Source organism: Conger conger, chromosome 7, assembly GCF_963514075.1.
Source record: "Conger conger chromosome 7, fConCon1.1, whole genome shotgun sequence".
In the NCBI taxonomy this organism is placed as follows: domain Eukaryota; kingdom Metazoa; phylum Chordata; class Actinopteri; order Anguilliformes; family Congridae; genus Conger; species Conger conger.
In genome coordinates, this window is record NC_083766.1 from 34,457,509 (window position 1) to 34,479,823 (window position 22,315).

The following is a 22,315-nucleotide window of genomic DNA, read 5'->3' on the forward strand; positions in this document are numbered from 1 at the left end:
GCCAAGAACCGCTATTGCAACTTTATACCTAAAAAGGTTCATGTTGAGCAGAAAATGTATTTCGCGATTCCTTAGTGTAAATAGAAACGTTTGGAGACCTTAGAAGAAATTATTTGTCTGAGGGAATTTCAGTAACATTTTTGTCTGAGCGAAGACTTCAAATCAAACCGTATGAAAATTCAGTTTGTGGGTGCATGCACGATCAGGGGGTGTTTTAAGAGGAACTAGAAATGACCATTTCCTCACTTCATCATCCATTTACTGTTAGCCTCTCGCCAATATTTTTATATGCCATGGTTTTCTGTGGTAGCAGAAAGCTGCAGTCATTCTTCCGAGGCCTGAAAATGAATTGCTACTGCGGGACTCCCCTTCTCTCCTTTCCCAAAGTCCAGCAAGAGTGCAGCAAGTGCCCTGCCCTAAACCTTTCCTTTGTGCAAATGGAGCACAAATTCCCATTTTACAAACAGGGATCAGTTGGTAAAATGTGAGTCTGTATCAATGAGGTATAGCTCTTGCGTGTACACTGAAGCATATTGCAAATATTATAATACCATTATAAGAGCATATCCTACCGTTTGACTTTATGAGGCTATTACTAGAGTTATGTATAGTAAGTTGAGCCATTTGCAGAAGTTCATTAATAGTTTCAAATATGATTAACTGAACCATTGGCTGGTTGGCTGGTAATTGGAATGATATTAACCCAGTCACACTTCCGTTATGGAAAATATATTTAATTATGGATTAACAGTTCAGGTCATCTCAGAGAGAAAAAAAATAACATGGGCAACAGACAGACTACAATACAAACTTTCAAATATATACATCAAACAGTTTTAAATTATTTGAATGTAACATCCCGTGCAAACTGTGTTTAATATGTTTAATAATAGCCTCAATTAATCAACCTAATCGGAAATTATCCGAAATATCATCCTGCATTAGTGGTCACAAATTGAAATGAATGTTCTTCATGATGTCTGAAAATCAAACTATACAACTTGCAACTTGTTTCTATTCAGCACTACAGGTTCAGTCATTTCCCTCTGAAGCTCACTCACATCACACCAACGGTGGGGAGTGGGGCCCTCGTGTGGCTGCCACAGAGAATTCCTGACCATGGGGTGGTTGCTTAAGGTCCAATTGATGTCACACACTGCTTTATAGCTCTCACATTTGGCCAAAGCCCAGAGTCGCAACGGTAATTAGGTTTTCAGCAGTGAAGTGACACGCCCGAGCAGAGTATGGTCTGTAGAGAGGCCAACTTCAGTCGAAAGTAAGCGTTTCTGGGTCCCCCGTGACCGACTGTGGTACAGACAGTGTGTCAGATTTCTGGCCCTCTGCCAAGGCTTTGAAGTGCTAAAACAGAAACGAAAGCATTGTACCCACGAGCCACTGGAAGAAAGAAATTCAGCAATTGCACGATTAACAAAATACAATGTTTTAACAATTGCCAGTCATAGGCACTCAGAATTATTGGCACCCTTGGTAAATATGCACAAAAAATACTGTAAACTAAAAAACGTGTAAAATGCTGAGCTTTATTCATGATTCAATGGAATCAACTAAAGTCGTGCATTTAAAAAAAAATATATATTTCCCCAAAAAAACAGGTTTCCCCAATTATTGGCACCCCTGGTTTAATAGTTTTTTGGGGATTTTTGACCATTCCTCCAACTTTTCAACTTTTCTTTTTAGGTGCCATTTCATCGTTCCTTTTGAGACTTGGCGACGCCAAGATGCAACATATCTCTGCAATTCTTAGACTGATCCTTGGGTAATTCCTGGCCTCCTGCTCCATCCTCCACTGTCCGTGGGGAGAACATGCACATTTGGAGCATGGTGTCCTCTTCCAGGCAACTTTGCAAACAGTCAAACTGTTTTATGTTTTACTTAATACATACTTAAAAAAACATTTTTTCAATATATAGATTATATGAGATTGCAGATCATATAAGCAAGCACCCTTAGAAGTAAAGAGCCTCGAATCACCTTTGTAATTTTGCCTTGACCAACAGTACTGATCATTAATATTTGACAGATGGAAGAAAAGCAGAACTCAGCTTGTAGATAGCTTGAGTGTATATAGTACCTGGGAGTTTTTGAATTCAGAATAGAGTGTGAACAGCACATGGAGGGAGTGTATTCGACTCTTATATGTAGGGATGTCCAAGATACCTGTTAGGAGAAAAAAAAATTCCCATCAGCATTGACCTCACACATTGCATAGGCAAGAGCAAAACAAAACCCAAATCCTTAAGAAAGCAGTGTCGCTCACCACAGATGATATCGATGTACTCTCCCAAGTCACAGTTAATGTCGGCTGTGGGTAAGCTCACCTAGGGGCAAAGTTTACAGTTAGGTGCATCAACGTTTCTGAGAGAAAAGTGATTATCAAATCACTTGACACCCTTTTCAAAGGCATCCTTGTCCTTAATAGTCATTAATACGGTATGTTCAATCTGTAAAAACAGTAAACAAGATGTTTCATAGAAACATGCTACAAAGGCAAGGGTCGAGAAAAATGTCAAACAAAAATTCAGCAGGTTTGTTCAAAGAACACCATGGCTGTAACTTTCAGCAGTAATTCTTCCAGTTCTCATTTCATTTATTTTAAATGAAAGAGACTGAAGAGAGTTGAAATCTAGTTAAAATAAAAGATAATGATAAACACAATGGATACTGCACAGCTTGGAAAAAATGAGGATGAAGAGGAAAGATGCTGCATATTACGTTGCAATACAAAAAGTGTTGGACATAAAAACACACCCACAGTGAAAATACAATGGGTAAATAAACTTTTCACTTTACACTTCCCCCTGTGGGGTAATGTGTCCTCTGCATTTGACCCACCCTAGTTACTAAGCAGCAGCGGAAAGCCAGCACCCTGGGACCCTGGGCCCTGGGAGCAACTTAGGGTTAAGGGCCTTGCTCAAGGGCCCAACAGCTGTGCAGATCGTATTATGGCTACACTAGTCTACAGGCTGCACCTGTAAATCATCAGGTATGTATAGTATAGAATAATTATTTTGGGATAGTCATACTTTCCCCAACAGTTCCTCAAACTCTGGAGGCCATTCCTGCATAAGAGTGTCGATGTCTGGCATGGACCTGAATGATGAACATTGAAATAATCATTTACAAATTATATATTTGGACAAATGGTTCAAATATTTTCACTTTACCACAACCACTCACTTTACCAGTTACAAGTTAAGCTAGTGTGAGACACTTAAACTGGCAATACAGACATTAACAACAGTAAATAAGCGATATTTATTGGAGTCAATAAGCACATACCTACTGAGATTAAGCCATGATGTAATAATGCTCAAAATGAAACAAATAATAATCTGTAACCACTCAAATGCAAGCTGTTTCCATAACATACATATTTTTTAGTCCTTTTTCCTCATTGATCTACATTATTAGTTCCTCATTCATTGCATAATAATTTGGCCTTGAAAAGAGACCCCAGGGTAAGAAAAAAAATACCAAGGGCCATAGCCAAATAGACAGGGCCTAGGCACACCTATGCTTCAATCGAGACAGCCCTATATAGGACAAGGGCCTGAAGACTCAAAAACAATTTAAACTTGTGATTTAAATTCTGGGAGTGTGGGCTTAAAGGAGGGGTACACAGCAAGGGCCAAACTGTTTCAGGATTTTGTGGCAACTTCTGCTCTTAATTATTCAAGTAGCTCAATCATGTCTAAATCTGACATGTGTATAAGCACCAGCTACAGTCACAAATTGCAGGTGCATCCTAAAGATGTTACTGATTCAGTACAGGAGTGAACCAGTGTAGTTTAGCGGTCAGAAAACTAAAATCGGTGTGTGTGATCGGCCCTCCAGGACCGGAGTTGTGCACCCCTGGCTTAAAGCATGCAGAGCTTTAAGGTGTTGTGCACTTGCCTGGTGTAGTGTACTGTGGCAGGCGGTTTGGAGCGGTGCAGCTCGCTGATGCTGTCGATCCAGTTCTCAATCACCTTGGGATTCTTCTCTGGATTCTCCAGGCTTTTCACCTTTACCTCCTGGGTGACACACAATGGGAGGCCACTGAGATCAAGGCTTTCCCAGCAAGCACACCGCCTATCCAAAGCAGTGGGTAGGGCCTACCGTGATGTTGTGCTGCTTGCTGTTCTCGGAGAGCCACAGGGAAAGCACGGTGGGGTCTGACTGCTTGGTGCAGGGCTCATCCAGAACCAGGAGTCCCAGATTGTCCTGCTTACCATCTGGCCGAGGAACCTGAGGTTCACACAAGACCAGATTACATTCTCCAGTCAGAATGAAGCTGTCACACTGCATTCAGGGCAGCCCATAGGCTCTTTTTAAAAAAATAAAAACTTGGTAGCGAACCTTGAGGAAAGCGTCAATGTCACCCACTGCAGGGATGAAGTCAGGGATGAATGGTTTGAGCTTGTGGTCTAGTTCTATAGTCTGAGGTGTGTACCTACACGAGGAAAAAACAGAAGCATGGACGGAAATCACTTTCCGATGGTGTGCACTCGTGTGACGTGTGTTCATCGCTTGACATATGACTCATCTTGCGACCATGGCCGCTTTTCTGCAGTTGAGCGCCAGGCTTTCACCCACCGTGTTATGTACTGGAACAATTCTTTGATCTCAGCAGTCACAGGAAGGTGCTCGTAGTCTGCAGGGTCGTAAGCTCTATAAACAAAGTGCGTGGAAGAGCCTTTTAATCACGCAGTATACAACTTGTTCAATTAGATTTTGTCTCCCCTCGTTCAAAAAGCTCAACCGTCTTTTATTTGGCTGATGTGCAAATAAGGACACGCATGTTACAGTAACAGAGCTAAGTTGACACAGGCCTGATTATTAGTTAGAAGAGTGGTGTGAGGTGAAGGTTAGTCAAATGGACTAATAGGATGCAGGCTTGATTCCAAGGCTATGCAAAGCTATAGGACCACTGGGGAAGGTACATAACCTGATGCACGGTGTGCAAATCTGACAACATCATTGACAACAGTAAAATTGGTGTTGTGAAATGATAGTTATTTGAACAGACCAAAAGACATCCCCACTGGTTAAACATTGTGGTTGGTTCAAAGCATTGCCCTATGATCGATCAGTCAACTTTTTCATCCAGTATCCAGAAGATTAGACCCTTGGCCGTCTTACCCTTCTGGTGCTGATCCTGGCTCTCCTTCATCTTCATCAGACTCAGTCTCATCAGAATCATCGTCATCATCTTCATCCTCCTCCTCCTCCTCCTCTTCCTCCTCATTCTCACTTATGCCCTGCGGTCCAGCTGGCTGGGTTTCCTTTTTTTTGGGCTACCAGGCAAAGTCCCTCATTTATTGACACATGCGTCAATCTACCACATACAGTATCGGAGCACAATAAGCACAAAAGGAGACCTGCCATTCAAAACTCAAAATCTAAATCTCTGTTGTAAACAAAAAAAAAAAAAATGTGGAGGCCTACTAACCTTGCTATCTTCCTCGTATTCATCACTACTGTTATTAGCCATGGTCCGCAGCTGTCTTCTAGACTTTCGGGAAACTGGTACGAAAAAAAAGAAAAACGCTGAATGTATTTGACATGTGGTGCACTTCTTTATAGCAATAAAAAAATGTTTAGGATGCTTGCAAACCTGTCTCTCGTGGAGTCGGAGTGTACACACTGGCGACCTCTTCTGAATCGTTCACTTCCAAGCTTTCGTCGTAGGGCTGGTTTGTGATCAGCTTGGTCTGATATTACAAGAACAGTTTGCTAGGTAGTTAACCCTAGCTGTCAAACACCATTTCATTTAGTTTAACGTTATGTGACGCCTTATGTTTGACATTAGATGGTATGTAGCTTGACTAGCTAACGTTAACTTAGCTAACGTTAGCTAGCTAGTTTTCCGTTAAAAAATGGAGATGGTTCTGGTTCGAAACCAGCTACGTTAGTAGAAATAGCTTAGCTAACTAGATGAGCTTGGTAGGCAGGTATTAAGTTAACTTACACCAAATCAAGGGAGATATTAGCTAGCTGAGAGTACATTTTGCCACGTTTATTTAACGTTTAAGTTACCAAAAGTGCCAACGTTATCGTCCTTAGGCTAGCTAATTGGCTAACCTTACAGTTCTCAAAACTAGCATGAGAAGCCTAGCTAGCTGTACATGCATCACACTAATGTATGCGCTAATGAAAAATCACATTCAGTAATATATCAGTGCATTTCCTTTATTTCAGCAATACCTAAAGTTGCATTAAGTACGCAAATTTTACCTTTTGTCGCTCTGCTCTCTCCATGAAAGCGAAGATGTTTACTGTCACCCGTGGAGACCAAATCTCGCGATACCTAAAGTTACAAAAATAAAACTGACAGAAACAGTGCTGCTTGGGTACCGTAGTCTGTCGGCTATTATTACGTAACGTGCACCTGCTTAATGCAAATAGCCTGCCCCTCCAAACAACTAATAATGTGGAGACTGTGAAGAGATGTACTTGTTGGTCGACCAAACATTAAAAATGGCCAAGATTTGTAATCTCTGCTCATGGTATGACTTGTTATTGCCAGGTGTGGTGGTTCTAGCATTTCAGAAACCGCTGCCCTCTTGGTATTTTCTTTGTTTTCTTTGCAGATATTAGTCCTCTTAGTAACAACTGTGCACCTTATCAAGCATGCTTACAAATTGTTGCTACTATCCTATACTGCCACAGTGTAACCTTTTTTTTCCTTTTTTTTAAAATAATTCTTTCAAATTTTTCAATTTTCCCTCCCAATTTGGTAGCCAATTATACCCTATCTAATCCAATTGGTGCTAGCTAGGGATACACCGCCTTATGGCCCTGTCCCTTGGCGGCCCTGAAAGTCACCCTGAGAGTACCACGCCTTCTCTAAGCCGTCTCGTCTCAATTAGACCATTACTCCAAGGCGCTCCGGGGGGCTGCATGCGGTGATCCCTCCCCTGTCCCTCCCCTGTAATGGCCATGGTTCCATCTGACCCGTTTAATGGTCACATGTGGTGTGTGTACAGTGGTGTGAAAAAGTGTTTGCCCCCTTCCTGATTTCTTATTCTTTTTGCATGTTTGTCACACTTAAATGTTTCAGATCATCAAACAAATTTAAATATTAGTCAAAGACAACACAAGTAAACATAAAATGCAGTTCTTAAATGAAGGTTTTTATTATTAAGGGAGAAAAAAAAATCCAAACCTACATGGCTCTGTGTGAAAAAGTGATTGTTCTCCCCTGTTAAAACATAACTGTGGTTTATCAAACCTGAGTTCAATTTCTCTAGCCACACCCAGGCCTGATTACTGCCACACCTGTTCTCAATCGTGAAATCACTTAAATAGGACCTGCCTGACAAAGTGAAGTAGTCCAAATGATCCTCAAAAGCTAGACATCATGCTGAGAGCTAAAGAAATTCAGGAACAAATGAGAAATAAAGTAATTGAGAGCTATCAGTCTGGAAAAGGTTATAAAGCCATTTCTAAAGCTTTGGGACGCCAGCGAACCACAGTGAGAGCCATTATCCACAAATGGCGAAAACATGGAACAGTGGTGAACCTTCCCAGGAGTGGCCGGCCGACCAAAATTACCCCAAGAGTGCAGCGACGACTCATCCAAGAGGTCACAAAAGACCCCACAACAACATCCAAAGAACTGCAGGCCTCACTTGCCTCAGTTAAGGTCAGTGTTCATGACTCCACCATAAGAAAGAGACTGGGCAAAAATGGCCTGCATGGCAGAGTTCCAAGACAAAAACCACTGCTGAGCAAAAAGAACATTAAGGCTCGTCTCAATTTTGCCAGAAAACATCTGGATGTTCCCCAAGACTTTTGGGAAAATACTCTGTGGTCTGACAAGACAAAAGTTGAACTTTTTGGAAGGTGTGTGTCCCATTACATCTGGCGTAAAAGTAACACCGCATTTCAGAAAGAACATCATACCAACAGTAAAATATGGTGGTGGTAGTGTGATGGTCTCGGGCTGTTTTGCTGCTTCAGGACCTGGAAGACTTGCTGTGATAAATGGAACCATCAATTCTGCTGTCTACCAAAAAATCCTGAAGGAGAATGTCCGGCCATCTGTCCGTGACCTCAAGCTGAAACGAGCTTGGGTTCTGCAGCAGGACAATGATCCAAAACACACCAGCAAGTCCACCTCTGAATGGCTGAAGAAAAACAAAATGAAGACTTTGGGGTGGCCTAGTCAAAGTCCTGACCTGAATCCTATTGAGATGCTGTGGCATGACCTTAAAAAGGCGGTTCATGCTCAAACCCTCCAATGTGGCTGAATTACAACAATTCTGCAAAGATGTGGGCCAAAATTCCTCCACAGCGCTGTAAGAGACTCATTGCAAGTTATTGCAAACGCTTGATTGCAGTTGTTGCTGCTAAGGGTGGCCCAACCAGTTATTAGGTTTAGGGGGCAATCACTTTTTCCCCCCACACAGGGCCATGGAGGTTTGGATTTTTCTCCCTTAATGATAAAAACCTTCATTTAAACTGCATTTTGTGTTGTCTGACTAATATTTAAATTTGTTTGATCTGAAACATTTAAGTGTGACAAACATGCAAAAAAAAAAAAACAAACAGGAAGGGGCCAAACACTTTAACACCACTCTCAATCCAATGACCCACAGGCTACGTGTTATCATCCCTAAGAGTGGTCTGTTGAGTGGAAAATAGTCACAGGTTCACAGATGAGTGCATCAAAGAGGACCATAGTGCAGTGGTCCTTGTATGGGTCACCATGTTTTTTTTTTTTTGTTTTTTTTATAATTGCAGCATATGAATGAAGCAAATGTCATTTTATATACTTACGTAATAAGACTCAATACAAAGGTCAGACTAAACTGAAATGGTTACAATGAAATACTGTCAAAAGACCCACGTTGCAAACAATTTAATAAGATGCATTCACCTTTCCCCTGTCACATTTAGTTTCATATGGTCATATTAAGCGCGTGGCCACATATAGCAAACAGTTGTTTTTAGAAAGACAGTAACTTCATCTGAACTTCATTGCTCCTTTCGTGATAAAACTACTGAAACAGTGTTTCTCTCTTTGATGACTGATTTAACCAGTTACATGCAGTCTATTTACTTAAATATTGTATCTGAAAAACACTCAAGCTCGCCTTTGCCGTACATGAAGACACACAGACTGCATTTTTTTACAGAATTATGCAAAGCATCTGGATACAAAAAAATAATTCTTACTCATTGTCTGAAGAGCCACCCTTTGAGAAACTATGTATACATCACATTAAAGAGATATAAACTAAGTTAGTCTGGCAGAAATATTTGACAATTTTAAATACCACATTGTATTTAAGACATCATTTTTCTTTTAAGCTTTAGGTGAGAGCTCATATGTGTTTTATATACGTTAATATGCTAAGCTCACTGTTCTGCAACCCTCCCCGAAGATCCCACTGCCTGGCAGGAAAGCGGGCAGCACAACTGCACACGGTTATATAACAGCGCATGCTTGTAGAACCACAAGGGTTTGTGCAATAGTAGTCTTTCCCTCTGGCAACCACCTTAACCAATTTAATTGGGAAAATGGCCACCTTCACAAGTGTCTCCTCTAGGTAAGCAAGTCAAGAACATTTTATACAAATGTGCAGGGCAGGTTCACAGTGGACCAGGCTCTTTCACTCGGTGTGTTTGCCCAAGCTAACCTCTAGTTGTTATTGGCTATAATGTGAAGCACACTGAAGGCCTCATTGATTGGGTGTTGGGCAGTGAGGAGATGACACACAAGCTGACGGGTTTCTCAGGCGTTTCTCTTGGTGTGGATCAGCAGGTCTCTCTGCAGGTCTGCCTCCAGGCTCCCCGCCCCGGTCCTGCCCCCAGGGGGGTCAGTGATCAGGGTCAGTTTGTTGAAAACCCCTCGGCCGAAATAGTCGGCCACTACTGAAAAGCCGTCGTTGGAGCACCTCAGCTGCAGGGCAGAGGGAGAGACGGTGTCACTCGATGACTTCTGCTTATTATACCAGAAGAAGCTTTAAAGAAAGGCGTTTAACCTTTAGTACAATGTGTATGTGCCATACCTCCCCGCAAAAATATGATATTATTTTCTACCTCCAAGCCAATTTACATGTTAAATTGTAACCATGAGATGAATGACTGAAATCATTTTAGGGACCAGAACTACATGGTGTATGAATGTGGCATTGGTCCAAAAGCTAGACTGAGGGGACACAGAGGAGAAGGCGCACCTGTCTGGTGAAGTGATCGTGCAGGTCGCGTTTCTGGTCCTGTGCTCGAAGCATGTCCATCACCTTGCGGTTCTCGGGGGTGCAGGTGGGGCACTCTGCATCGCTCTCGGCGTAGCTCTCAAAGCAGTGCTGGTGGAAAGAGTGACTGCACAGGAAGTGCACAGACGGCAGCTCCAGGGGGCTGTTACACATGCTGCACTTGGTCTTCTGAAAAATCTTTGCACTGTGGGCGAGCGAGACAGAAGTGTTTCACAGTAATAATGAGTTAAATCTGTCCAAATGCCTTTTTACTGGCCTTTTCACACCCGCCATTTAGTTTCCAATCAAGCAAGTTTTTCCAGAAACAATATGGCCTCTGTTCCATCTTAATAAAACATGTGCATGGGGTAAGAAATTATGCCACTGATCAAGCCTGGTCTTGAAAACCCCCAGTGTTTCTGCCTCTACTAAATGTCCTGGCAAGCTATTCCACACAGTGACCACTCATGGTGTGAAAAAAATACTTCCTAAAATCTGTACAGAATTTTGTGCCCTCTCCTTCTGCTAACCAAACTCACCCTGAAGAATCACCTACAATTCACTTTGTTAATCCCTTTAATGAATTTAAAAGGCTCAAACAAATCCCCCCTATGTCTCCTTTTACTAAGATTAAAGAGATTAAGCATCTTAAATCTATCCTCCTAACTCTTATCTTATCTACATGGAATCAATCTGGTTGCCCTTCCCTGAACCTTTTCCAGCGCCTCTATATCTTTCTATTCTATTAATTAAATTTTAAATGTTCCAACATCCAAAACCGAGCTTGGGCAATGCAGCAATGCAGGCTTCAGATAGAACCTTTCCACTACCTTGCGTACCACTAGACATAAAGGAATAAGTAACATCTATAGCTGCAGTTTAGAAAAACAAGTGATGACAAGTACTATTTCAATGCAGTGAGACGCTCTGCAGCCTGGATTGAATAGTCTCACACCATAAAGACCCTAAAGGTCTTCCAACACTGGAACTGTAAATCCTCAGTGCTAACCTGGTACGAAGCTCCTGGATTTCTGAGCGGAGCTGGGCAGTCTCCTCCCGGTACTGCCGTATCTTGCTCTCGTCATCGTCGATTTGTTGGCTCTCTCTTTGCAGCTTGTTGATGAGGTAGTCCTTGATGACCGATAGTGTTGCTGTTGAGTTGTGGGCCAGGGTCTGTACCACTAGAATGAGACACCCAGCCGACTTGTTCAAGCCATCACAGTGAAGGCCTCCCTGACTGAACTGTTCACTCTGATCATGTATTATTGGTATCATGTATTATTCAGAGGCCACTTGATTGTATTGAAAACTGCAGCATTTCAAAAGGCACTAATTGTACAATCCTGAGCGATACAAGAAACGGCAGGATGACCTGACAAAGACCCGCTATGGGTTGAAATGTTTGATTCTAATAAAGAATTATATTATATTTGTATTGTTGAGTGTGCAGGCTCTACTTTAAATATAATTGCAACTACCCTATTGCCTTGCACCCTGATCGATGTGTGTACCTCTATATTATTTTACTAAGGAGGTTCCATGTGGCCAACACCACACACATCCCCCCACCGTTAGCCTTTGCTGATGATGCCTGAAGTTCCACGCTGTCGTTAGAGAATGTCGTTCATGAAATGTCACAAATTTTAGCTGTCCCTAAAGCTCCCGCCACATCATGCCACTGTGTTTCCCTCTTGCAGCCATGCTATTATCGTCAATTAGGCATTAAGAGCAATATAGTATGCATACTGGATTTGCTACAGAGTCAAAATGCATACAGCTGTTATCTATAATTTACCAAGGCATTTCCACTGTTTTAGGTTAATAACCATAGATAGAGCTGCAGGTTTAGGCCTCTTACCTAACAAAGGAGGCATCAAGTTGTTCTGGTCGATGTGCTCCAGAACCTCACTGATGTAGGTCTTGCAGTCCTCTTCTTTACGGGCAAAGTATCCCAGGGCTTGTTCCCACAGGCATGTCTCCTGGTTTCCATAGCGCTTACAGGCCTCCACTACCTTCCCGTACTCCTCGTTCTGCATGTGGTAGTGCATTATCTGCTGATACCTGGGGGGGGGGGGGGGGGTATGAGAAAAATCTCCTTATGAATGAATTACTGACTATCACATAATTAAACTATGTGTTTACCTATTGCTTTCAATGCTGACAGCATTTCTCTGTATTTATCTGCCTCAGAACGGCTTCCTTGACTTTTATTGGCACAACCCTGGTCCGCATGTGGACGCATGCCAATAACAAATTCCAAAAGCAATCAAAAGCCTAGAATCAAGACTAGATACTGAAAGCTTTCTTATACCTGCACTAAAGAAGCGATTGAATACACCTGACTAATCAGAAACAGCTGAGAAGCCAACTGTCCAATTACTTTTGGTCCGCTAATATGGCATGAAAAAAGAAAGGTTTAAACAGATTACCCGATCTGGATGTAATTGCTCTCAGATTACAGGTGACAGTCTGGACAATAATTTCATATACATAGTTTAATTTCAAATCTAATGTGCAGGAGTAGAGAGACAAAAGAACAGAAATTGTACCACTGTCCAAATAGATACAGACTGCACTGTGTATGAAAAAGTTATTGGTCACACCATACTTCCATCCTGTTTACAAATGCAGGAGCCAGTGCTTGTTTGAAGCAAAACTGTTTTATGTAAAATGGGGTAAATCTTTGTCACAGGAAATCACCAAGCCACAGGTTAGAGAACGCGAGTGGGAGTACAAAGTGACTCACAGCTTTCCCTTCTCATACAGGTACAGCACCCCCTCCTTAAAGTTGTGCATCTGGCACAGAACAAGTGCCTTGTCAAAGACTGTATTGTCCCTCGTCAACAGAGACAACGCTGCCTCCTGAAGAATCTTCTTCTTCTGCAGTAGAAACCCAGAGCAAGAGTCAAGTTCAGGAAACATTACATTACATTACGTTACAATCATTTGGCAGGTGTTTGTATCCAGAGCCATGCACAGTAATGAAGTAGTGAACATCAGTGTTACTCTCAGAAATGCAAAACTGCAATATCATCAAGGCACAGAGGCCCATTTATAATCATTAAGTGTATTATTACCCTAACAAATGACAATTTGTATTTTAACAAAAAGTATGATTAGACAGATAACCCATCTGGCACAGAGATATCTACTGTATAACATTATCCTGTACAAAAAGAAATCAAAGCAAAAAGAAAAAAGGAATCTAAAGGGGGGTCGAGGAGTGATGGTGAAGAAGAAAGCCAAAACAGCCATTGACCCTATTGTCTTTAGCCTACAGTGGGGTGCAAAATGTGGGCAATTTGGGGTGCTAAATGTCTGTTACAATGAATCTGTACTTAATTGAAAGCAAACCTGAACTGAAAATGGCACGGAGTTAAATGTGAGAACTTTCTGCAAATTTGAAAACAAGATTGGTTTTTATTGTCACTTTTACTGCTTATAAATCATAACAAAGGAAAAGGGCCCTGTGCAAAAGTTTGTGAACCCTTTTGGACTATTCTTTGTTACTTTTAAGAAATATGATACTAAGGCCCAGACCCATTTCCACTGTCAGAAACATTATTAGAAAATAGAAGACAAATGGAACAGTTGAAGTCAAAGCAAGGTCTGGAAGACCAAGAAAGATTTCAGACAGAATCAAGAAAGATTTCAGATGGAATGATGAGAAATGCTCAGAAGAACCAACACATCGCTGCAAAAAAGAGTAGCAGACACAGGTCTAGCTGTTCACAGGACAACAATACAACATACTTTAAAAGACAAAGACCTACATGGCAGAGTTGCCAGAAAGAACAACCTCAACACATAATTAAGTTCCTGAAGTATGCGAAGGTAAACATTGAGAAGCCTGAAGCTTTTTGGAACAATGTGCTTTGGACTGATGAAACTAAAATTGAACTTTTTGCCCACCACCAAAGAAGGTGAAAAAATGGTGAAGCCTTTGTATAGAAGAACACCTTGCCAACTGTTAAGCATGAAGGTGGATCCATTATGTTTTGGGGTTGTGTGGCAGCTGGGGGCACAGGAAATATTGGAAGGAAGAATGGATTCCACCAAATACCAAGAAATTCTAAAGGCTAATATTCAAAGGTCAGTCCAGACGTTGACGTTGAAGAGAGGCTGGGTATTCCAGCAAGACATTGATCCAAAGTATATCTCAAAATCAACCAAGAAGTACCTCCAGGAAAATCGGATGAAGGTTTTGGAATGGCCACCATAGTCCCCAGACTTGAGTATTATAAATAATAAATAATAAAAAGGAATCTTGCTTTAAAATTGAAAGAAATGTGTCATATTTAACATTGTACCATTTCAAGGTCAGGTTTGCTTCTGTTCACTTTTTGACTAGGGGTGTCCAAATTTCGCAGGCAGATTCCAACTCATACGATCAGAAAATATGGTTCATAAATTCAAGCTTGTTCGATTGCAGCCTGAGAAGGCCCCAACACTGCCATCTAGTGGAATAAAGGCAAATAGCTTTATTTTCTTTTCTTTTTGGTTTAAGCAGCAACATAATGAAAATAGAGCGATACATGCCCATGCGTAAGTCTAGGCATTGATATGAAGTTGGAAATCTTTGACCCTGTAATGGATCTTCTGGCTGTGTCTATGGAGAGCGTAGGATGGTCACCTCGGGGTCTTGCTCGTGCGCCCAGTCTTGGAGTCGGAGCTCCAGAAGGGTGTCGTAGACGCCCTGCGGGGACGTCGGCTCCACCTTGATCATGTGCTCCAGGAAGGCCCGCAGCTCACGGGGGTTGTTGGCGAAGATGGGGATGAACTCCTCTGAATTGGCCTGTAAGTCGGGGAGAGGGGGACGATGGCAGTCACGTGCCGACCCACCATGAAATCATTGAGCTCATTTACAAACAAAAAAACCAACATGAACCAAATAATTATCCAAGAAAGGAGTTGGAGCACACTTACGTTCAGGCTTGAATCCATTAGACAGGAAACTGATGTTAAAACCAAACGTGAGGCGGCATACAACTCCAGATAACATTCTGGGCTTGCCTACCATATTCAAACTCATACACAACGTTGTTCTATCAAGTGTTAGCCACCAAAACACTGTAGTATAGTACTTGGCTACAAATAATGCTATAAGTGCATAGCCCAGGGATACTCAGATCCGGTCTTTGAAGCCAATATATAACTGCTGTATTTCTTCCCCAATAGTAGGAGAAGGATTAATGCCAGTGATCGGCCAGGGATTTAACTCACCTGGTTTGTCAGGTTTAAATCAATCCTGATCAGAGAGGAAGAGTGCAACCCAGCAGTACTACTGGCCTAAATTATGGCATGGTCTTTTGAGCTTTGCCAGCTTTTTACGAGAATCAGTTCGATGTACCTAGCTAACTAAGCAAACTTACGCCACAACAGTCTTATCCATATGTCTTTATCCCCGGGTGCAGTGCCTGTCTAGGTTCTCTAAACAGCATGGATGAATACTGGCCAGTACCTTGTTCGTAGTTGCCTTGTCCAGGCTGTCGTGGTCCGCTGAGTCCCGGCTGGGCTGGTAATCTGTACACAGGCCTTTCAGCAGGAGGGTGGTGCCATCGGGAACGTGGTGCATCAGAGTTTTACCATAGCGCTTCATGTTGCTTTCCGCTTGTTCGAACGGTAGCCGGCCAATGTACCGCAGGGCCTCCTGGTAGTTCTTTTCAAGAGGGAAGATGGCATCCCGTGTTTACACAAAGCAAGGATGCCAGGTATCATGTGCAAAAGTTCCAATCAAAATTATACGCTACACTGTAACAATTTAGAAATCTCGAACCATGTGTACAGGTTTATATTTATTAGCATTAGCACTGACACAATTGGAGCATGTGAGCTATGTACTATGTCCCAGTATCATCACCCCACATTGGACCACTGGTCAAAAAAAACAAAAAAAGGTTTGTTTCAACCTTGATGATGAGTAGATGATCAGACAGAGACAGCTCTGGGTGTTTCTATTTGTAATTCACTGTCACCTGAGAAAACTGAAAGACTATTTTGTGTGTAGGCTAGGCCTTGTGGACTCCTCTGACCTTGAGATCCTCCAGTTGTATCTTGAGGTACCACTCATGCTGCATGTGTCTCTCTGCCAGGAAAACAGCGTGACTGTGGTACCCAGCTTGGCGGAGGACTTTGATGGCGATCTCCACATCGAAATGGACCTCGCTCTCACTGCTCTGGGGTACAAAAAGCAAATGTGGGTGCATCAACATCAGCTGCCACAGACAAAAAGGATTACCCTGGCCTACATGGCTTGGAGGGAAGGCTAATGAATGAAGCTTGAAATGAAAGTCATACTTCTGTTGCACAGTGTTGATTGGACAACCAGATGCAATCATCACGGATAGGCTATGCCAGGTGTTATATAAGCCGTATTTCAAATATAAAAACATCAGCAGTTTAGCGCTATGGCATCTTGTTACCATAGAGACAATAGAACCCTCATCACAGACCTTCGCTGTAGTATAAATGGAAAAAACTTTGTGACACTTTCATTTTTGTCACACACACGTCGAAAAACGTTGTGCGACAAAGTATAAATCTTCTGCCAGTAATAAACTTGCTGCTGCAATATGGCTGAATGACAGAAATGCTTGCTCCCAGGATGCTGATGAGCACGCATTTGACCACTTTTGCAGGCAGACAGACCTTGATGAACTCCTCCAGCTTGGAGCTGTCCTTCAGCTTGGTGTAGCAGTTGAGCAGGAGCGTGGTGTGATCCGGGTTGGCCAGCGACTGCCTGTGCAGGGCCTGCAGGTATGCTGTCAGGTTGTGGATCCTCTGGGCGTCAAGGAACTTACGGATCACATAGGATGGCTCCAGCTTCCCAATGGTGCTGACCAGTGAGTGGAAACAGGTCAGAACAGGAACTTCCCACTTCTCTTCTTAAAATACTCGAACCGAGATGACTTTTAAATATTGGGCGGAGGATGAGTGGTAATGGCTAATCAAATGTCTGTTATGGACTGTCAGTAAGACATGCTGTCACAAGACAGATTTTGATTACAAGGCACCACGAAAGGTTACCTGACAAATCAATAGTACTTCTTACAGGTGCAGTTAATTTTTCATTTAGTACATGTGTTACCGGAATCAGTTTCAGTTAAGTTTTCAGTAAACGAAAAAGTATCTGAAAAATTCTCTCAGAGATAAGTCCTGAGTCTTTAGACACTCAAAGCCTACAGGCATTTGTGATAAACATCAATGACTGACTGCAAGGCCCGGTGGCTCCGTGGAACAATTCCCAACATCTCAACGTCTTACCGGATGTACTGCTGGACGGCCCCATCGTGGTCCCCCTTGACGTAGAGGTGGTCCCCGTACTGGCGGAAGATCTCGGACAGCCCGTCGCTGTCCAGGTGCTGGCTCTTGGCCAAATTAATGGCCATCACGAAAAGATTCTTCTTGAAGAGCATCTGGGAACCAACAGCAAGAGAGACTGATCACGTCTCCCTCTTTACAAAGCCAAATGAGCGGAGTTGCTCTTCCCTCTGTCTGATTTATACTTCTGCGTCGAGTAGACGCGTACCCTGTACCCTACGGCGTACCGGCTGCTCCACCATTGATCAGTTTCAATCGCCTTTGCTGTGTCCAAAACTGAAATCAGTTAACCGATTAGTAATCTGTCCTTCAAAAAAAGGCACCTTCGGAGGTGTGTTCGCAGCAGACGCACTTTGAAGGCAGAAAGTTGTCAGAGTGAAAATAAAGTGATTACGTGATGCGTAATTACAAGCAATTTAGCTGGCTAGCTCACAGAGGCTTAAAACGTTACATACGTTATTCCAGTGTGTTAAGCAATTAAAATGTTGTTTATAAAGTATAACCAAAATAAAATGTCGAGCTCATTGTGTACTTTCACTTTCACAGTACAAGCTCCTTCACAGTTCTTTGTGAACTCCGACGCTGTTTTCAGCCGCGAGTAATTTAACGGAAGTAAGATCCATACAGTTAATCACAAATGATTATGGGATATAATGACGACGAAAACCAGCGTTTTGGCGTTGTAATTGCAAGGCGACACAGTATAAATCAGGCTCTCTAATTTACCTCCAGCTTGGTCTGCGTGTCCTTCTCCTGCAGCACAGACATCTTGCCGTCCCGGGTCAGGATGTAGAAGGAGCCCCACTCAGCCAACACGTCGATGACATCATCGAAAGTGGCGCTGTAGGCGATGAACTTGTTGTCCAGGTCATAGATGGTCAGGATCTGCCGTTCTGAGGGAGAGGTCTCTCCACTGCCAAACTCAGGTCTGCAAGTACAATCAAAGCACTGCTCCTGAAAAAACTGGACTCAAGATGTAGCAACCAAGATTAAGGGCTATGGGGGCTGAACAACTTGGGCTGTCACATAAACAAGCAGCACTCAAATCAAGTCCATTTTGCATGCCATACTTTTTTCTCATAATGTTAAGAGGTATACCCCGAAGGGTATTTTCTCAAAAAGATACACAAATAATTATGAATTACAATGAAAATCATAATTTAATGTTCATGTGTAAATAAACCTTGAGATTGATCGGAATAGTCAGTATTTAAAAATTAAATTGAGGGGTAATGTTTATTTTAAAGTATTGTAAGTTAGAAAGTTACAAATGGGTTCACTGGATGCACCATTCTCTGCAAACTCTAGAGACTGTTGTGTGTGAAATCGTAATAAAATGGTCACTGAGTATGTCCAACTAATCACCTCGAAGGTTTCCCAAAGGTTAAAATTTGTTTCCAGTTATAAATAAAAATGCCTTACTTGTTGGGAGACTTTGTATCCCGCGTGAGCAAGAGAAGATAGCCCCGGTGCCAGTGTGCCAGAAGCTTGCGGCCATCGAAGGCAAAGCAGGGTCCACGCTCGTCGGGTTGGTACAGGTACACACAGTCATCTCCCGCAACTATGAACTGGGAATCCTGGGAAGGATCTGTGAGTGCTGAGCAGCGTAGGGCGCAGCCGTGCGTATCCAGCTCCAGCCGAGGGTACTCCTTCACCGATAGGGTGTAGCACTGCCCACAAATAAAACACAGCCAATCAGCACTCGCCACCTCACTGAGCGAATGGACAGCCGGCAATTCGGAGATACCAGTATGTGACAATGCTTCAGTCTTCTGATAAATACCTGCACTTTCTCCAAGGTGGCGACAAAGAGGTGGGTGAGTTTGCCTCCCTGGCGAAAGGAGAGCCCCGTGATCGGGCATGTGCCCTCATGCAGGGTGAGGGTTTTACTGTGCCGGTCTCTGGTGATGTCACCCTTGGTCAGTACCACACTTCCATCTGTAAACCCTGTGAAAGAAAAGAACCTGCTGTCTTTTATTTGCAACAAAACAGGAAATGGGGTCAGAGACAAAAAAGTGAAGATTGAAATACAACAAAAGTCTGTTCAAACAATGTAGGCAATTCAATCCATTTTACAGCTCCCTTGACATTACCAAAATTCCTGTTTATCATTCTGACTGCAGTGTCATCTTGGCAGACATTACAGAAAAGCATCAGTGAAAGAAAAATGGTCAGGGATGGACCTGACGGGAAAGGTTTATTCCCACCAGACCTGGGTTCATATAGTATTTGTTATGGATTAAAATACTACATTATTTTCTACATTTAACATAAACTTGCCTGGTGTTTTGGGAAATGAATAATCCCAAAAGTGTGAACCACATGCGATCTGCTCTGGCTCAAATGCATCAGGCAAGACCAATAGAGCACAGAAAAGTTCTTGAATCCAAAACAAATATAATTTGAACCCAAGGCTGATATATGACTCTTATAGCAGCAGGACTGCGTGTACATGCCAGTCTGAGAGGCAGAAAGGCCTGAGGAGACTCCATGTGGCCTAACTGCAAACAGTCCTGCTTCACTGCATTAGCCATAGGCCTTGCCCTGACTGTAAAACTGAAGCTGGACCAATGGAAAGGAAGGCAGACATACCGATGGCCATGAAATTGAGGTTTTCGTGCACACTGAGGCAGGACACCTCCGTAGGCTTGTTCCCTGGGATAGCAGGGAAGATCCGTGTGCAAAGAGGATTCCCACTATCCCGCTTATCCAGGTTCCACACCTTGACCTGATAAAACAATTAGCAATGATTTTCTATTTGATTGAAAAAAAAAAAAAAACCCCAACAACAACTGTTTACTATAACTCAGACTTTTCCTCAGTAGATGCAGGCAACATTAACAAAACCAATTACATTTCAATGTACTCTTGCTCTGTGCAATACCGAGCTGCAGTAACATACCTTGTTGCTTAGTAATGAATTTCCTTACCAGTGGATTGATTCCCTGCTCATCCTGGCCTACGGACACCAGGATACTGTGTTGCTTCAGCTGGTAGAGGTGCGTAACCCGTAGTTTGTAGGCCTGAAAGGAAGTTAACTGCAGGGAACGGGTCAAGAACCATATCTGCCCTTCCATATGTGATGCATCTCAGTTAAGGTCAAATACAGGACACTTTTAAGAGACACAAAATTAATACTACATACAAGTTACCAGACGTGAGAGCACTGCTCCCAATTTCTCATTTGCAGCACGTTCTGTAAACCTGAAGAACGGGGTTGAAATGAGTAAAATAGCAAATTGTACATGATAAAGGCTGCCAATGTGGAAATAAACAGAACAAGACGCAGTGCATCAGAGTGAAAACGCCATTTTAATATAAACCAGCGAGTCGTCATACACTCACTGAGCACTTTATTAGGAATTTATTCATGCGATTATCTAATCTGCCAATCGTGTGGCAGCAGTGCAATGCATAGATACGGGTCAGGAGCTTCAGTTAATGTTCACGTCAACCATCAGAATGGTGAAAAACATGATCTCAGTTATTTTGATCGTGGAATGGTTGTTAGTGCCACTGCCAAACAGGGTGGTTTGAGTGCCTCAGAAACTGCTGGACACGGTTTTGTTGGTTAGCCCGCTACCACGTAGCTAGCTAGCTAGATGACTGGCTGCATAAAACCCTGCATAAACCCAACAAGTATCTTACAGTGTGGAAAAACGATGTAGCCTGGTAAAGTGACCATTACCAGTAACCATCTTTAACGGTTCTCTAGTCATAACGTTAGCTATAGCATTAAATTAGCTAATGTGTTCAACGATAATGCGAGCTTGGTCCGTAACGTTAGCTAACGCAATGACAGGTAGCTAACGAGCAGGCTAACAGGAAGAACCTAGATTAAAATTTCAAAAATAACAGAGAAAGGATATCTCCCAGTACGATATGGCCCCGACCCGAATCGCAGGCCGATATGCCCACGGGAACGACAAAGTTTTTCCCATTGTCTGCTGGATCCTTCACTGTCTCCTTATCAAAAAACACGAATCTTCGCCACTGTAAGAATGCAGCCATTTTTCCCAGTCAGGCAAGCCGAAGCCGATCATGTGATGTAGACGAAGGATCATGTGAGTGAGGTTAGCCTGACAGCGTTCTGTTCAGTATATCGGGCCAAACAAAATACACATAGGGTATCACGCTTCTCTTTGAAACACGGAACAGTAACATTTACAATAAAACATGATCAACGACAGCAGCCACAAGATACATTGATTTGTAATGATATCCTAATTGTGGCATGCTTGCTTTGCTCTTGAAATCACCAGAAGAAAAAGTAAATTGGGGGTACTTTATAGTGAAATAGCCTACACAATGTATCATACACTTTAACACCTGTGTGTGTATTGTGGGCTTAAAGGACCCACCGCTCAAAAATGTATTTTGGATTATAAATCGCTAGCAATGCATTTGTTGCCGTTACATGACCTATACACAAGCACATAGCGAATTACTTCATTCACTCAGGAAGGCCTGTTGTGCACTGCAGCTATTACTATTCACTGACAACTTTCATTTGTCGTGTTTTCTTCAATAGGCTATCCAAAATGAAAGAAATTCAATAATGTTGACCAAATAGCTCCAGCTCATAATTCAAACATCGCCTCCATTCCAGTCAAAATCAAACGACAAACCGTCGCACACCTTGCGAGTCAGTGATTTTGCTACTACTCGTGGCGCTGAAGATCACGCCCATTAAATGAACGTGGACCAATAAAACTAAGCCAAATGAATGCTAGGCACAGTACGCTAGAGGCGGTGTAGAACGTGGACCTATCAGTGGCAGCCATTCAGAA

At 42.6% G+C, this 22,315-nt stretch overlaps 2 protein-coding genes across 2 annotated transcripts; both read right to left on the reverse strand.

Annotated features, from left to right (window-relative positions):
* Positions 1–718: 718 nt before the first annotated feature.
* ift46 (intraflagellar transport 46 homolog (Chlamydomonas)) lies at positions 719–6,658 on the reverse strand. Its single transcript, XM_061248902.1, has 12 exons — positions 6,238–6,658; positions 5,618–5,714; positions 5,453–5,526; positions 5,143–5,297; positions 4,597–4,671; positions 4,360–4,453; positions 4,120–4,248; positions 3,916–4,034; positions 3,045–3,111; positions 2,279–2,339; positions 2,093–2,178; positions 719–1,359 (listed from the first exon to the last, which is right to left on the reverse strand). The coding sequence occupies exons 1-12, from the start codon at positions 6,259–6,261 to the stop codon at positions 1,267–1,269; spliced, it is 1,074 nt and encodes a 357-aa protein (XP_061104886.1). The 5' UTR covers positions 6,262–6,658; the 3' UTR covers positions 719–1,266.
* Positions 6,659–8,851: 2,193 nt separating this feature from the next.
* vps11 (VPS11 core subunit of CORVET and HOPS complexes) lies at positions 8,852–22,061 on the reverse strand. The gene is made up of 16 exons (XM_061248386.1): positions 21,391–22,061; positions 20,456–20,600; positions 20,118–20,253; positions 19,309–19,472; positions 18,948–19,195; positions 18,252–18,453; positions 17,469–17,620; positions 16,854–17,040; positions 16,238–16,381; positions 15,667–15,864; positions 14,839–15,000; positions 12,952–13,085; positions 12,064–12,266; positions 11,215–11,386; positions 10,188–10,410; positions 8,852–9,910 (listed from the first exon to the last, which is right to left on the reverse strand). The coding sequence occupies exons 1-16, from the start codon at positions 21,534–21,536 to the stop codon at positions 9,743–9,745; spliced, it is 2,784 nt and encodes a 927-aa protein (XP_061104370.1). The 5' UTR covers positions 21,537–22,061; the 3' UTR covers positions 8,852–9,742.
* Positions 22,062–22,315: the final 254 nt, after the last annotated feature.